Below are 15,062 nucleotides of genomic sequence, written 5' to 3'. Positions count from 1 at the left end.
ATAACAACCAGTTTGTATTAGTTTTTTATTAAAAAAAGTTAAATAAAAATCCAGTTTTAAAACCAAAAAATAAAATGGCAAACAGTGTATCCTGTCATTAAGAATGTTGTAATAACAACAAATTTCCTTTCTTCTGAGGGATGTTAAATCTCTATACATCCAATTCCTGCAATTGTATTTTTTAACCAAATCCAGCAGTTTGACAAATTAAAAGCAGCATTTTTCATATATTTACAACCCGCTCAATTACTTAAGATCTTCACAGCAGCTCCGAGAAACATGCACAGCCCTGACACTGAAACTGTCCATCGCTGTGGATTATTCATGTATGTAGATCACAGGAAAATCTGTAAAGGAATATAAATACCGAGCAATATAGCCATCTCTATAGACTGGCTCGCCATTCATAACATAACAGTTGGCACAATATGACAGATATAATCATCACATGCCTATGCAGAAAGTGTATGAAATTCCCTGGTATCCCCTTCTTCATTTGCTTTTTACATGAATTTAACGCAATATACATTTTTTCAAATAAAAATCGCCAAATACTGCTTCATTCGTATTGGGATGAGAAGAACCGTTTCGTTGTTACACCTTCGGGGACATGAAAGATGCACAATTTGATGAATACTGAAATGATTCAGCAATCCTCTTCTTTATCAATAATTCCTTTCAACCTCAAGCGAGCAAAGTCTTCGAATACAATGTCGTCGTCAGGGATTAAACTGCTGTTAGAAATAGGAACATGGAAATGAAGCTCAACACAGAATATTATAGTCATTAGACATGACATTTATATAGAAAAATTCTGCTTACCTGGTGTCAAACTCTATCAAGTTGGTGTCAATTGGTGGATCCAACATTGGCACAGCTGTTAAACAAACAATATTATTAACTTCATGCTTCTTTAACTTTGACAGACAGTCTACTTCAGTTTCGGCATTCTGTGTGTTTGTGATTACGGTTCGGCGAATACCTGAGGTTGAATGGGAAAGGCTGGACTCTGATGGTTTTGGATGCATCAAGACAAAAGGAAGTTCCACTGAAACATCCCTGAATGAAAAACAAAATCAACCATGCCATCATTTGAAATAGCTCAGCTGAGAATAAGCATAGTGATGAATCTCTCAAAAACCCACTGGGTCATGTTGTGTGCAAGATATATTGTTATTCATGGGCCACATTCTCAAAAAATGTTATACCACTAAGTGAGTGGTTAACGTTTTCAAAAATAGCAGTAAATGTTCTTGGTTGGATTTTGGATTTTTCTCATAAAACCCATTTACAAGTATTTACTAAAGAACAGAGAAGTTTTAAGCTAAGATTCAGGGCAGTGTACATAATAATTGGCTGATGGTGAAGGGAGGCATCTCCGTCATCTTAAGATGGTTTCTGAAAACAGCCTCAGGTGGTTATGTTACTCTTTATTTTTCCCACTAGCAAGGACGCTGATCACAAATGATAGTGAAGGGATTCATTATGTTGCATCCATAAATTATTCTCATTTCTATATTCACCAAAAAATGTGATTAGAAACAGCGATATTAGAATAAATCTGCCATAGAAATAAATTATCCAATAAACTCATTGGACGATTTATTAGGTACACCTCACTAGTACTGATTTGGACCCCCTTTTGCCTTTAGAACTGCGGCATAGATTCAACAAGGTGCTGGAAATATTTGTCATAGATTTTGGTCCATATTGACTTGATAGCATCATGCAGTTGCTGCAGATTTGTCGGCTGCACATCCATGATACGAATCTCTCGTTACACCACATCCCAAAGGTACTCTATTGGATTGAGATCTGGTGACTGGTGTTTAAGAAACCAGTCTGAGGTGATTCGTGCTTTATGACATGGTGCGTTATCCTGCTGGAAGTAGCCATCAGAACACGGGGACAAGGGATGGACATAGTCAGCGTGCGTGAAAATCCCAGTAGTTCAGCAGCTTCTGAAATACTCAGACCAGCCCACCTGGCACCAAAAACCATGCCACGTTCAAAGTCACTTGAATCCCCTTTCTTCCTCATTCTGATGCACAGTTTGAACTGCAGCAGATCCTCTTGACCATGTCTACATGCCTAAATGCATTGAGTTGCTGTTATTTAACTGGCTGATTAGAAATTTGCTTGAACGAGCAGTTGTACAGGTGTACCTAATAAAGTGGCCGAAGAGTGTAGATTACAAAACAGAACACATTAATTATAACAATATTTAATAATATTTTTACTGCATTTTTCAGTATATTAAAGCGAACAAAATCTAACAGGACGACCCTCTGGCCTACCATGACGTAGCTGATATTTTTATTTCCTCAGTAATACATTATGAAAGACTGTCTGAAACTGTGGTAATAAAACCAAGTCAACTTTTACCGTCAGGATTATCAAAAAAGCACGTAGCATAATAATAGTACTATAATAATAATAGTAATAATCAATGTATCATCAGGAGTGATGGTTGATAATTTTGTATGTATATTTTATTTGACTGAATGTGTCGGTGGACCACAATTTCAGCTGAAAGTCTTCAAGTTCAACTGAAGAAAAAGAAAAACACCTACATCTTGGGTGGTGTGTAAGAGTAAATTAACAGCAAATCTGCAACATTAAGCAGGCCTTATTTATGCAACTTTGGGTTTAAAAGGTAAAACATGACCTAGACATTTCTTAGTGAGATTCATCCATCCATGCCATTTTCATGGTTAGTAATAGAACGCTATTGATATCAGACAGAAACCACCGGGGGTAAAGTTGAGCGGAGCATTGAACACCATGCAGATCTTCTTGTTACACCAAACCTAGAGACATTACAGCAAGACACCAGAATGCAGAATGGATGTATTTACCTCTCCAGCAAGCTGCTTAAAAGCCTGACGTGACAGACAGATGGAGGGAGGGGAAGGAAACAGACAGAGAGAAAGAGAGAGAGACACATAAAACAATAGGAGAGTGACAAAATGATTCGATAACCAGAGAGAAGCAGCACACAGAGGCAAGGGTTCATGAAGGGAAGATAAAACACAAGACTTATGAAGCATCCTGGGGAAGAAAAAAAGACTTAAATGCTAAAGCGAAGCACACTAATTAAAATACCGCCACTAAAAAGAAAAAACATTTACACTAGTCAATCTCAATAATATCTTAAAAAAGGGGAGTGGGTGATTAATTAAAGGCCATTTTCACACACATTTTATCAGTAAAGTCGGTTCTAGTAAACACATCCAGCACGTGCTTTCAAATGGAGCAACATCTCCTCATTCAAATTAGATATAATCAGATAATTCCGTTTAGGAACTAATCTAGATTGATTTTTCAGCCCTAGTGTACATTTAGTCAGTGTTGGGTGTAAAGAGTTAAGACTGATTTATACTTTCGCCTGGCGCCACATCGTGCACATCTGCTGACTGCGCAAACACCTCACGAAACGGAGGAGGCTTTTATACTTGATGCGTTTGCCGTTGTGATATTCTTTAAATTGAATAAGAGGCGGTCAAAAGAAAGCAAACACAGCGATGACATCACATTTGCCGCTTGCACTATCGATTAAGCGATAAGCGAACTATCGATTGCATAGAGTATAAACCAGGCTTAACAAATTAGGAAATTTATGTAATTTAATTCAAGAAAAAATTCAAGCAATTAAAGTATGAGATTACAGTTCATTTTTAGATCATATAATTACGCTTACTTATAATGTACTTTACTAAAATACTATAGACCATTTCAGTGTGGTTCAGATTTCATCGGCCCATGAACATTTACTGATTATTGACAAACTATTTTATAACTGTAACAAACCGCGAGCCATTCATAGCTTTACATTAAAACCGCTCTCGTAACATTATTTATCATTGTCAATCTTTTCAAATTCTCGGATGCTATGGAAATTAAAAATGTATACCAGGAAATATATTATTGTTTACATCCCTCAAAATGGTCTATACAGTTCTGTAAAAATCAATTCAGAGAAGCAGAGTAATTGAATTGTTTTTGTTACACACATTTAATATGTAAAACAATCCTGTTCTTCAACTAAAGCAGGTTACATTTATCCTGACTATTGCACATGCTTAAACAGTGAATTGAGTTAATTCTAATATTATGGTACATATAAAATATGCATCAGTACTACTTCGAAACATGTTTGGATCAGTTTTTTGAAGACTAATTCTATTTGTTAAATAAAGAGTTACATTTGTATTTAAAATGTTGTTAAATAATTCAATTTAGTTTTATTTCTGTTGTTTGTGCATTGGGATTTATAGACATATTACTGAGTAACTGAATTTCTGATTGAATAAGTTCATTATTTTTCATTTAAGTCATTTAAATACTTTGAAGTCGATTGAATACAATTTTAAATGTGTATGAGCAATCAATTATGGTTTTTGCTTTCATGTAACTAGGGCTGAACAGCATCAATATCACAATGCGTGTATTTGCAATAGTCACATGCCAGGATTAGATTAAGATATTAAAAACAGGGTTTCTGCAGGTTTTATAAAGTCAAATTTAAGACTTTAAGACCTTTTTAAGACCGTTATTAATGAAATGTCAAAACTATGTGGGGCTAAACACAAAGGATTTTTTACTAATCTCATTAAAAAAAGCTAATTTTCATTATTTCTTAGCCACATATTTTATATAATGTGTCAAAACAAGCAAACTCTAGTTTTATAGATGCATTTTAAAATGATTTAAGACCTAAAACACAATATTTCGATAGAATCAAGGCCTAAAAATTAGTTTTTGGAATTTAAAACATTTTAAGGACACCCTGTAAATACTACTATTATTGTTTATACAATGATGACCATGGTATTTTACATTTGATTGTACAAATTCTGTACTTGAATACTGCTAGACTCCCCATAAAACCCAAAAGCACTGTTTATTTATTAATTTATGCTTGTAATTTATTATCATTTATGCAGATCCACTACATAGAAAAGACTTGATCATCCAAGCTGATCTAAATTAATGAAACTTCCCAAACAGAGCTATTCAGATCATCTGATGAAATCATAATTATTAATTTATATTTAATATTATATATATAAAACAGTCATCATCATTATGTGTGGGTGATTAGAAACCAGCAGAAACAGTGTTTGAGAGAGGAAGCAGGGATCACATGACTCACCCTCCACGGGAGACCACCAGTTTGACTTTAACCCGATATGACACCAGGACACCCAGAACTTCCTTATTACTCACATCTTTCACACTGCAGACAAACACACAAACACAATCTGTCAGTCGGCTCTTTATAATCCAGATAGCTAAAGTCAACACTACACCTGTACTAAAATTGTGCACAATTGTTTTATGTAAATCATTTTTTTAATGTAACATTCATACTGAAAATAGATGTTTCAGTAACACTTTCCAGTAAGGTATAATAGTTAATGTTAAATAATGCATTTATATGCACAAGAATCACTTGCATGAATAAAAGGTACAATCATTACAGTATTTATTTGTCATATAAAATAAAGCTGTTCTTTGTTAGTTCATGTTAACTCAGTGCTTTAATTAAATGTTAACAAGCATAAATTTGGATTGTAATAATAAATTAGTAATAACTGAACTGTGATTAATATGCTGTACAAGTATTGTTCATTATTAGTTCATATTAGTAAAAACATTAACTAATGAAACCTTATTGTAAAGTGTGAAGTTCATGTTTCTTTCCTACCAATATATCCCCATCAAACGGCAAAAGTTTAAAATTTAGTTTTATAATAAGAGTTTTAATAAGATCTATTAAGAATCTTATTTAATAAGATGCAGGATATATAGACTTATAGCCATTTTTATGGTTTCACTAAAAACTGTAGGATGTTTGCCAATAACTGTGACTTTCCAAGATGTTTTGTTAGAAAACAACCTAATTTGTCAGCTGGGGTTTGGTGGATTATTTGAAGCTGCCTAAATTTGTATTGTCAAATTGTGTCTACATTGAGACCTGTTCATTTTCAATTCAATTAAATGGCAATGTCTTTTTACTTTTTATTTTTGGACAAACTATTCCTTTAACTTAATGTTTCTCAACCATGTTCCTGGAGGACCACCAACACTGCATTTTCAGTCTCTGCTAATGAGCTGATGATCTGAATCAGGTGTGTTTGGTTAAGGAGATATGGAAAATGTGCAGAGCTGGTGGTCCTCCAGGAATGTGGTTAAGAAACACTGCTTTAACTATGTCTCTTAAATGGCCTGTTGGCGAGTAAACAATTAGGAAACGTTCATTTTTGGATTAACCGTTCCTTCCGCTATGCATGTATGTGTTGTAATCCAGTAACATGTTTAGGTTTTTTTTTTAATTCTACAAGCTAGTGGGTTTGTATTATTACACTTTTAAACTGAAAAATTATTACATTTATCATAGAATCCACTTCAGTATGAGAGTAAAATTGTAGGATTTAACTCCAGTAATACCCACATTGTACTGGACGCCAGGTTGGTGTCCTCATGTTTGAGTTTTCCGTCCAGCGCCAGCCCTCTCTTCTCTCGATTGTTGTTAAGAGTCGGCGTGAGTGTGTACACTTTACAGAACGTCGAACTGGATGCCACTTGATCACTATAGGACGCAAAGACAGAAACAGATACAAACAAAAGTACAAATCACCACAAATTAGGTTACAGAGGACAAAAACACTCTTATAATCAAGAGATTCTGAAAATAACCCTGACAGTTTTAACATTGAATCATCTAAAAAAAAATAAAAAAAAACTGCAACAAAAACTCTGTTGAAATAAAATATGCTTACTCTGCCTCTATCTGAGCCACCGGACACTTGTACTGTGCAGTACTGAAGAGACAGATATCAGCATACTGTCGAACTGTAAAGACACAAATGTAAACAGTACAGTAGGATTGAGTAAACAGGTGACCGATGATGAGAGCGATATAAAAGTAATGTCAGCCTATAAACAAAAGTATCCATCTGATATAGATCTGACTCACCTGATATTTTAACCCTTTTGACGGTCTTGGTGGAGTTATTGGTGACATGGACATTAACACTGATAGGTTCCCCATGGTAATACAGCTGTAGAGAAAAATCGATGTTATAGAGATTTCACTTAAGAACAAAAATTCAGACATTGTTTGCTCAATGTGTTGTTGTTCTAATGGCATGTGCACTTCTTAAGTTCTCAGACCACCGAAGGGGAAATCATGCTAGTCAATATAATGGCTTTGAAATGAACTAGCACTTGGTTAAAAAAAAAAAAAGTTCAACAATATCCTATCTGACCTTATGTTCCAGGAGTTATTAGAATATATCAGGGGTTCCCAAACTTTTTAGCCCGTGACCCCCAATATAACAATACCAGTGACTCGCGACTACTAATATTCTCGGAGGGGATTATGATATATAATCCTTGCATGCAACAGCGCACACATACCAATAGTGCAAAGTTTATTTAATTTTGGAGAACGCCACTCGGAGACCATCCACCATGCTCAGTTGTGACCTGTATTTTTTTTTTATGTATGTGTGTGCCGTAAAGGTGTCATAAAGTTTAACCTGATGCCATAAAGTCAATGTGCTACATCTGACGCTATTGCTATATCTTTAATATAACGTAATCACCCCAGGAGTCGCCAAAAATAAAATAAAAAAATGTAAAGGCTGATGGCTTTTTATTTGCATGTTGTTTGTTATTTAAGGTTTACTATTAACATGTTAACAATGTTCCTATTAACAACAATTCTGTTCTTCAGTAGGTTATGGAAAAAATATGGTAATTAAAATATGAAAATTAATATGGTAAAACTACTGGGATATATAATAGTTTGTTTTGGTAAAAAAATTTAATAATTACCATACTCTAACTTATTGTTCCTGCAGTGCAAGCAAATCAAAAATAGGTACTTTTACTAATAGTTCTAGGAACTGAAAAAAAAAATTCAAAATGAAAAAATAATCCTCTGCTGCCAAAACACCTAATATTTAGCATCTTTAAATAATTATAAACCATTTTATTGAGAAGACCATTGTTTTGCTTCTTTCATTTACACAGAACATATCTTTACACCTAATTAAGCAAGACACAGCACTCTGAATGGAATGTTGCCGTTAAATAAAATAAGATTTTAACCAAACTGCCAGCCTGTTGTTAGATTGATCTGTCTTTTGATTGGTCTGCTGCTTTGGAACTGACAGTAATGAGTGATGCCACATGTAAAAGTTCCACTTGATATAGTCTTAAAACACGATGCTAACATATGAGGCATAGCAAAAATGCAAGACGTGAGCGCAAGTCACGCGTGTGTGGTTTCATAGAACAGTAGCAGATTGCAATGAAAAAATTGTGTTGTGTTTCAATGAACATCTGGAATTTACTGCTCACATCGGGTGGAAACATAGTGTGACATTTCTGTATTTCTTTTTTTAAAAGCTTGCCATTTACAGCTTTTGATATACATTTATTTATTGTAATTTTACATAATTTCTCCTTTTGTGCTCCAAAAAAGAAATGAAGTATAGAAGAACAGGGTGAGTAAATGACTAAAAGGTGAATTATTTCCTAATGGGAATTATGCACAGCTAGTGTTTTTCAGCTAATGATAAAATGTCAATGATTCCAGTGACTATTTTCAATTTCATTTAACAGTTTCAAGTTTCCTTTAACAGCATCGATGTTGTAATGCAATTCAAATATAATTAGTTAAATAGACATAAGCATCCATTTGGTTGTTAAAGTGTAAAAAAAAAAAGAGACGAAAATCTGTTTAAACGCAGGCAGCGTCATTAGACGCAGACGCTAGCGCAGAAATTCAATTTAAAAAATTGGGGTAAAATTAATTTTTCATATGCTAAAGACATGGTGTGGAAAAATGGAATTTGATGCAGTGCTTCTTGTTTGGTCTGCTACCCACTTTATATCGTGTCTCAGCCAGGCAATGAAGATCTCTGTTTTTTTAAAGAGCCCGTATTTTGCATTAAAAAAGGTCATATTTTGGTTTTAGGGGTCTCCAACAACATGCTGATATGTGTGCAAGGTCAAAAACACTTTCATTGTCTTATAAAATGCATTTATTTTTACCTAATTATCCCACCGACTCCCATATGTATCGTTCAGCGATTCAGTTGTTCCCAAACCCCTCCTTAGCGCGAAGCTAAACTGCGCTGATCGGCCCAATGACCCAGTCTATTGCGATTGGTCGACTGCATTCAGCATGAGACCGAGAGAAATGCCCACCACGGCTACAGTATGAAGTAGCAGAAAGTATGTGAGAGCCCATATTCAATAAAGCAATGCAGTTAAACACCAGCATATTACTCTACTCTTAACCCTAACCCAAGTAATAACAACGACACACATTCAGTATTAATCCACACAGTGGCAAAAGTTGAACTATTTTGAAAATTGACCACGCCGCGTGTGTGAGGAACAGCTGATGGTGGCCATAGCAAAAGCAGACAGCAGAGGATCGCCAGTTCAGAAATGCATTTAAAATTGGTAAAGGAAGAAGCACACGTCACGTTTTTAACGTAGTTTTGGACGCTATATGTAAATAGCCCCATACAGATTTACCCTAAGAGATGCAGTACAAGTACTGATCTATAATCGATGTAATTACAAGCCTCGCGGGGCGATTACAACTTAAAACACACAATTAAACACATATTTTGCAAACTATACAAAACGAGGCAACAATTTTGATTACACTTACAAGTTATAATCCGGAGGAAGAAGAAGAAACTGATCCATGTGAACTGTAAAAGTTACTGATAAAGTCCCTGTCAAAGTCTGACAAAATCCCATAATCTCTGCTGCTCCTTCAATAGCAAACAGCTGACGAATGTACGAGTGTAGGTTAATGTATCAAAATTCAGAAAAACGACAGGAACAAACACAGCACTGGGTTGGCTATACTGTGGTATTGTTGTGAAAATGAACTTTAACCCTTTATTCCCCGCAGCCGAATCTCCATCTGTCAGTGATCATCATCTTTGCTTCATGATCAGTCCTGTGATCCCCCGCGCCACCGCTAGTGTGTGGAGGGAAAGCGCGTGCACATTTTATCGGAACTGGGACTACATATTTGGTGATGTACCATGTCGATGCGATCAAACAAAAGATCCGAACCCAACTCGATTCATTTATTCGACTCTGAATCAACTATTTCGCTAAAGAATCAATAGTTTTAAACAAGGTGCACTTTGAGATTTAAACCTCAGCTGGATGTTTTCATTAACTTAGAGCTGTGTTACACACTGCATGTAAGGTCATATTCCAAAACTCATAATAGGGGGTCTTTAAAGAAATCTGATCTTAAACGCAGCGATTTTGTATGGAATGACAATTGACCGGACGCCCTGGGGCTGGCTTATTGAAATTAAAACTCTGTGTGCATATGGCCTATTTATTTACTCCAACTAATCTGTACTAAACAGCACAATACCTCTTTATCTAGTGAAGCCTCTAGATGTAAAGAGCGGTCTGACATGAGAAAACTCCTCGTCGTCTCCACCATGGGCTGTGGGCCGGGTTTTTCAGGGGCGTATTGGACTTTGCGTATCACTAGCCGAACTGAATTCCTGTGAAAAAGAGAAATAAGCTTCATATAAGATCTAAACTCTCTTTTTTATATCACTTACTCAAATGGTTACAAGGCCAAATAATAACAATAATATATAATCCGACCTTTTGTGATTCTTCTCTTCCATTGATTTGGCACAAAAAGCCCTGATCTCAAAATCCACCCCACAGGCCTGAAGAAAGAAAGATGGAGGTGAAGTTCACAAGTTCACCTGAGCTTTACAAAACAGGATGTGTGCAAAATGTGATGAGAAATCAGAAGGTGTTAGACAGTGTTTGTGGTGTCAAAAGAAGTTGAGTATGAGCTGTAATACCTTTCCTGTGTCCTCAGGGCCAGGCTGCAGGGTAACAGAACATGGCAAGTTCTGTGGTATCTAAAAAAACAACAACAGAAGAATATGTCTGTTTTATAACAATATTCCAGTATTTCTATAAGATTGATGAATTAAAATGAATGGATGATACAAAGCTCATTTTCATCTGATAAACAATTTAGGGCCAGCATTAAAATAATTAAAAAATTACAATATTTAACACCATTATTTCATAATAAACAATAACAAGAAATATGATAATTGTTCGGTTTATTTATGATTTCACAAATATTTCAAGTTAGAGTCATTATCCTCTTCACATTTAAACTTTTCCTTCATAAATAATGTAAAAACATTTATAAATGAATAAATAAATTAAAATAAATTAAAATATTATTATTACATATAAATATTAAATTAATTTTAGGCTTATACCAAGCAAATAATTATTTCCAGGTAAAAACTAATAAACAACCAATGACTACTTTTCTTGTCTTATTAAAAAATTATTAAAATTAACAAACAAATATAATTTAATAAATTTAAAATGGCTGTTTTAATTAAATATAATTAAAATATATATTAGTATTAGGGGAATATATCAATAATAAGAGAATACATAATGTTATGATTTCATGAATACTAATATAATACAAAAATGTAAGATAATGTTCATATTCATCATATTCTCAATTAATAATATTGTATAATAATTAGCACATTGTAACTATTACTAATAGTTTAAATATTCGATATATAAGATATATAGGTCCTAAAAAGCAAGTAGAAACTCACAGTAAAATGGAAAGGATAAGCATTTTGCCCCAGTTTCTTCAAAAGTCTCTCTTGCAGGCGACTGTGAGGTTTGCATTCCTCTGGGATGGGAGGATAGGCTTGAAAAGTGAAGATGTAAAGGTCTTTTCTGAAGGAGAGCCCAAGAACGTCAAGGTCCTCGCGGCCATACCGGAACGCACAGGTTAAAGTCACGAATACTGCAAGAAAAAATAAGTTATTACCAATTTATTATATGAAGTGGAACATTATTTGCATTCGATGAGAAGCTATATGACAAGTATGCAAAAATACTCTACATTATATTAAACCGTAGAGATAGTACAGTACAGTCGTATCAGTCTCATAACTTATTGTGTACTCAAATTTCCATTTATTGTTGAGACATTTTTGGTGTCCACATCAGGTTGCACATATAAATGCACTTTTATATGCATAGAAAGCAAACAAAAATGCAAATACATTTTATAATGCTTTAAAAACTTTAGTCAAAATAAATGTAAATGTACAGGTAAAACTATGTTCTGTCATTTAGCATAACATGTTTATGTAAAGATTTCTATTTGTTTTCCGACCTGTACTTACTAAGATAAAGAGTACTCGACATAATTGAGTAGAGCCTATATTGAAAATGATTATTTGTATCAATTTCTCAGTGAATACAGGTAATGTATTTTGGTGCATTTATACAAAACAGATTTATTAAACAGACATATTTATTAAAATAATATTTTAGTCACCAAACATATTTAGAAATTGAAAGATAATAAAATTAAATTTAAGAAAAATATTGCAAAAATAAATGACAACCTACACAATTTCAACCAAAATGTTTAATTTTTTTTTTTTTTTTTGCTTTTCTTGATTTTTCCTCTTTGTAACATAAATTTGGGTGTACTCGTATTTGGACTGTTATCATGAGTCACTTTGTTAGATAAGCTCCAGATTTGACTTCAGTACTGACTAATCTAATGTATATGCACAAATATAATATTGTATAGCTTCCTATTAAAATTATGAATTTAAAAGAGATTTGTGAGCTTGAGAGGTGAACTTGTATATGCTGAGCACTGTACATACTGTATATTTTAAAACTGGATATAAACATTTTATTCGGTCTTAAAGTGTAAAAACTAGTGCTCTGGAGCATAGTGGAAAAGTACAAACTCAATGGGCAAATATTTAGTATTTTGCAGTCGTTTTATACGTCAACAAAATATTATTTAAATATGTAAACTAGTACAAAGAGCTTATATATAGCTTAAATATAGCTTTTCTATATTTAGCTTTTAGACAAAATAATTTTGAATTTTAACACCTGCTATTTATTAACTCAAGTTTTTTTTATGCTTTAAACAACAGATACATGACAATAGAACAAACAAAATAATGCCAGGATAATATAAGGTAAATAATACTGACAGTACAAAAATAAAGAAATAAAATAAACAATTTGAGTATAAATAAATAAAATTCTTACAATTACAAACAAATAGAGCACAAATGGACAGTTTTAATGGCCTTTCTATTAGCACTATGTTGAATTGTATACAAATAATTTTTCAGTAAACAAGTTCAGTTTACTTAAGTAAAACAGGGTTTTATTGTGGGAAAATTTACACTTATGAATATGAAACTTATCAACAAAACGAACAGATTAATAACAAAAACGTCATTATTCAGATTATGATAATTAAAATATCCAAAAATTACACTTTCAAATGTAAATTAAAATTAAAGAGTACCTTTTTTTTTGCTAAAGACAGAAGCATTATACCAAAGCTTTTTAACATAACCCTAGTGCCAAAAGATGTGGGGTACACTTTCCAAATGCAAAGAGCAATTTATATCAATATCCTTTTTCAATTTACTGAGAAAATGTTTAATAGAATTTATGAATTAGTTTAAAAGATGTTTCTTTTATCTTATTTGTAACAAAAAAAATTGTGAGGTAATGACCAAATACTTTCTTATTTAGGAATTCTTACAAGATTTTTCCAATAGGTAATAGAGCTAGGCCTGGAAACAACTTGGTTTTAAACTCAAGATTTGTTGCTCACCTTTTCGGTCTTTCAGATATTCAGGGTCGACCAGGATCACACCATCTAAAGCAGTAGTATAATAAGTATTGTGCCTTTTATTTTTTCTTCTCCATTTAAAAACAATTGTGGTTTTAATCTGATGTGACTAACCAACAGGATCCACGTGATCTAGATGATCCACAAAATCTCTTTTCCCCAGATATACTGTAACCTACAAAAAGGACAGGGTTTGAGTTATAATTTGTGCAAATCAGAAACAGTGATACTATGAAAAAAGAAGAGAAAAGAAGAAAAGCCTTACCTTGCAATTGGGACTGGACTTTTTGAACACCCTTTAGAATAACAAAAACGAGTGCATTACTAATCACAGTTATGATCAGAGTTGACCGTTTGTGAAGTAGGTGGGAACACTTTAAAGTGCAGCAGATGGCAAGAGCCTAAAGAGCAAACAAATGGCGGAAAGCAACAAATGGCTACTTTATGTCCAAAGCCCAATGTTACTATGGTCATGCTTGACAAAACTAGACTTTGATGAAATAATAGGATTGATCAGTATGAGAAATCTGCATTAACGTATCATGAGCAGCTGTTGTTAGCTGGCAGGCTATGCGACATGCATGCTAAAGGATGAACTGACTTATAATGAAGCATTTGAACATTGCTCAACGGATTTTTTAAAGCACAATAATGAGGACAAATCTATTTTATATAATGTATGTGCACATTATGTGCTGTTTCCCCATCATGCTCAGTCAGGTTATCCAACCACGTCCATTTACAACCCAGCTAGTATTAGCTTTCCTATCTGTTCGCAACAAATATACAAACATCATTTATTTTGGGATCCGAGGCATTAAAATACTCACCGGGTGCCTGCCTTGTCCCCCATAACGAGGGTTAATTTGGACGTGCAATATTGTGCAGCAAAACACGCAGCTATAGTGTAAACAGCAGCTCCTGAAGATGTTCAATCATTCCCTGGTAGCTGGCGGTAGGCGGGGCTACAGGCGGGTCACGTGCCCTGCCGCCCACAAATGTGGCAGTACACGATGAGGGAGCACACAGAATAAAAGATTTATTTAATTTATAATACTATTATTTAATTGCACGGATTCATCTATATATCCTTTATTAGTGATATTTGAAATTTAGTGAACACCAAAAATACAAGATGAACAACACTAAATACCCCTGAAATCTTGGGATCTCCATAATAGCGGAACCTTCACAGGTCTTGGATCGCAATAGTTTCCCTTGGTAATCTTTAATCAAAACCTACAAATTTAGAAATGTTTCGTAATGGCATTCCTTTGATGTGTCAGTTTGACAGCATGTGGTGAATATT

At 34.0% G+C, this 15,062-nt stretch overlaps 1 protein-coding gene across 2 annotated transcripts; it reads right to left on the bottom strand.

Annotated features, from left to right (window-relative positions):
• Positions 1-11: 11 nt before the first annotated feature.
• On the bottom strand, positions 12-14,711 carry arrb2a (arrestin, beta 2a). 2 transcript variants are annotated; one of them, XM_056466507.1, is made up of 16 exons: positions 14,584-14,711; positions 14,019-14,049; positions 13,868-13,928; positions 13,736-13,780; positions 11,679-11,875; positions 10,884-10,943; positions 10,675-10,742; positions 10,433-10,568; positions 6,983-7,067; positions 6,786-6,858; positions 6,458-6,595; positions 5,156-5,239; positions 2,859-2,882; positions 983-1,059; positions 823-877; positions 12-734 (listed from the first exon to the last, which is right to left on the bottom strand). In XM_056466507.1, the coding sequence occupies exons 1-16, from the start codon at positions 14,604-14,606 to the stop codon at positions 647-649; spliced, it is 1,245 nt and encodes a 414-aa protein (XP_056322482.1). In that variant the 5' UTR covers positions 14,607-14,711; the 3' UTR covers positions 12-646. The 2 variants fall into 2 exon arrangements, with proteins under 2 accessions (XP_056322482.1, XP_056322483.1); XM_056466508.1 differs by lacking the exon at positions 2,859-2,882.
• Positions 14,712-15,062: the final 351 nt, after the last annotated feature.

This window comes from Danio aesculapii, chromosome 10 (assembly GCF_903798145.1).
Source record: "Danio aesculapii chromosome 10, fDanAes4.1, whole genome shotgun sequence".
Classification (NCBI taxonomy): Eukaryota; Metazoa; Chordata; class Actinopteri; order Cypriniformes; family Danionidae; genus Danio; species Danio aesculapii.
This window is presented reverse-complemented; position numbering and strand designations above follow the sequence as displayed.

Bases quoted from the DNA above. Each gene is read 5' to 3' on its own strand.
- arrb2a (XM_056466507.1), bottom strand. From the start codon at position 14,606: ATGGGGGACAAGGCAGGCACCCG. The intron at 10,743-10,883 runs GTATTACAGCTC...TTCTTTCTTCAG, and splicing joins GCCCTGAGGACACAGGAAAG to GCCTGTGGGGTGGATTTTGA. The intron at 878-982 runs GTATTCGCCGAA...TTTGTTTAACAG, and splicing joins CCTTTCCCATTCAACCTCAG to CTGTGCCAATGTTGGATCCA.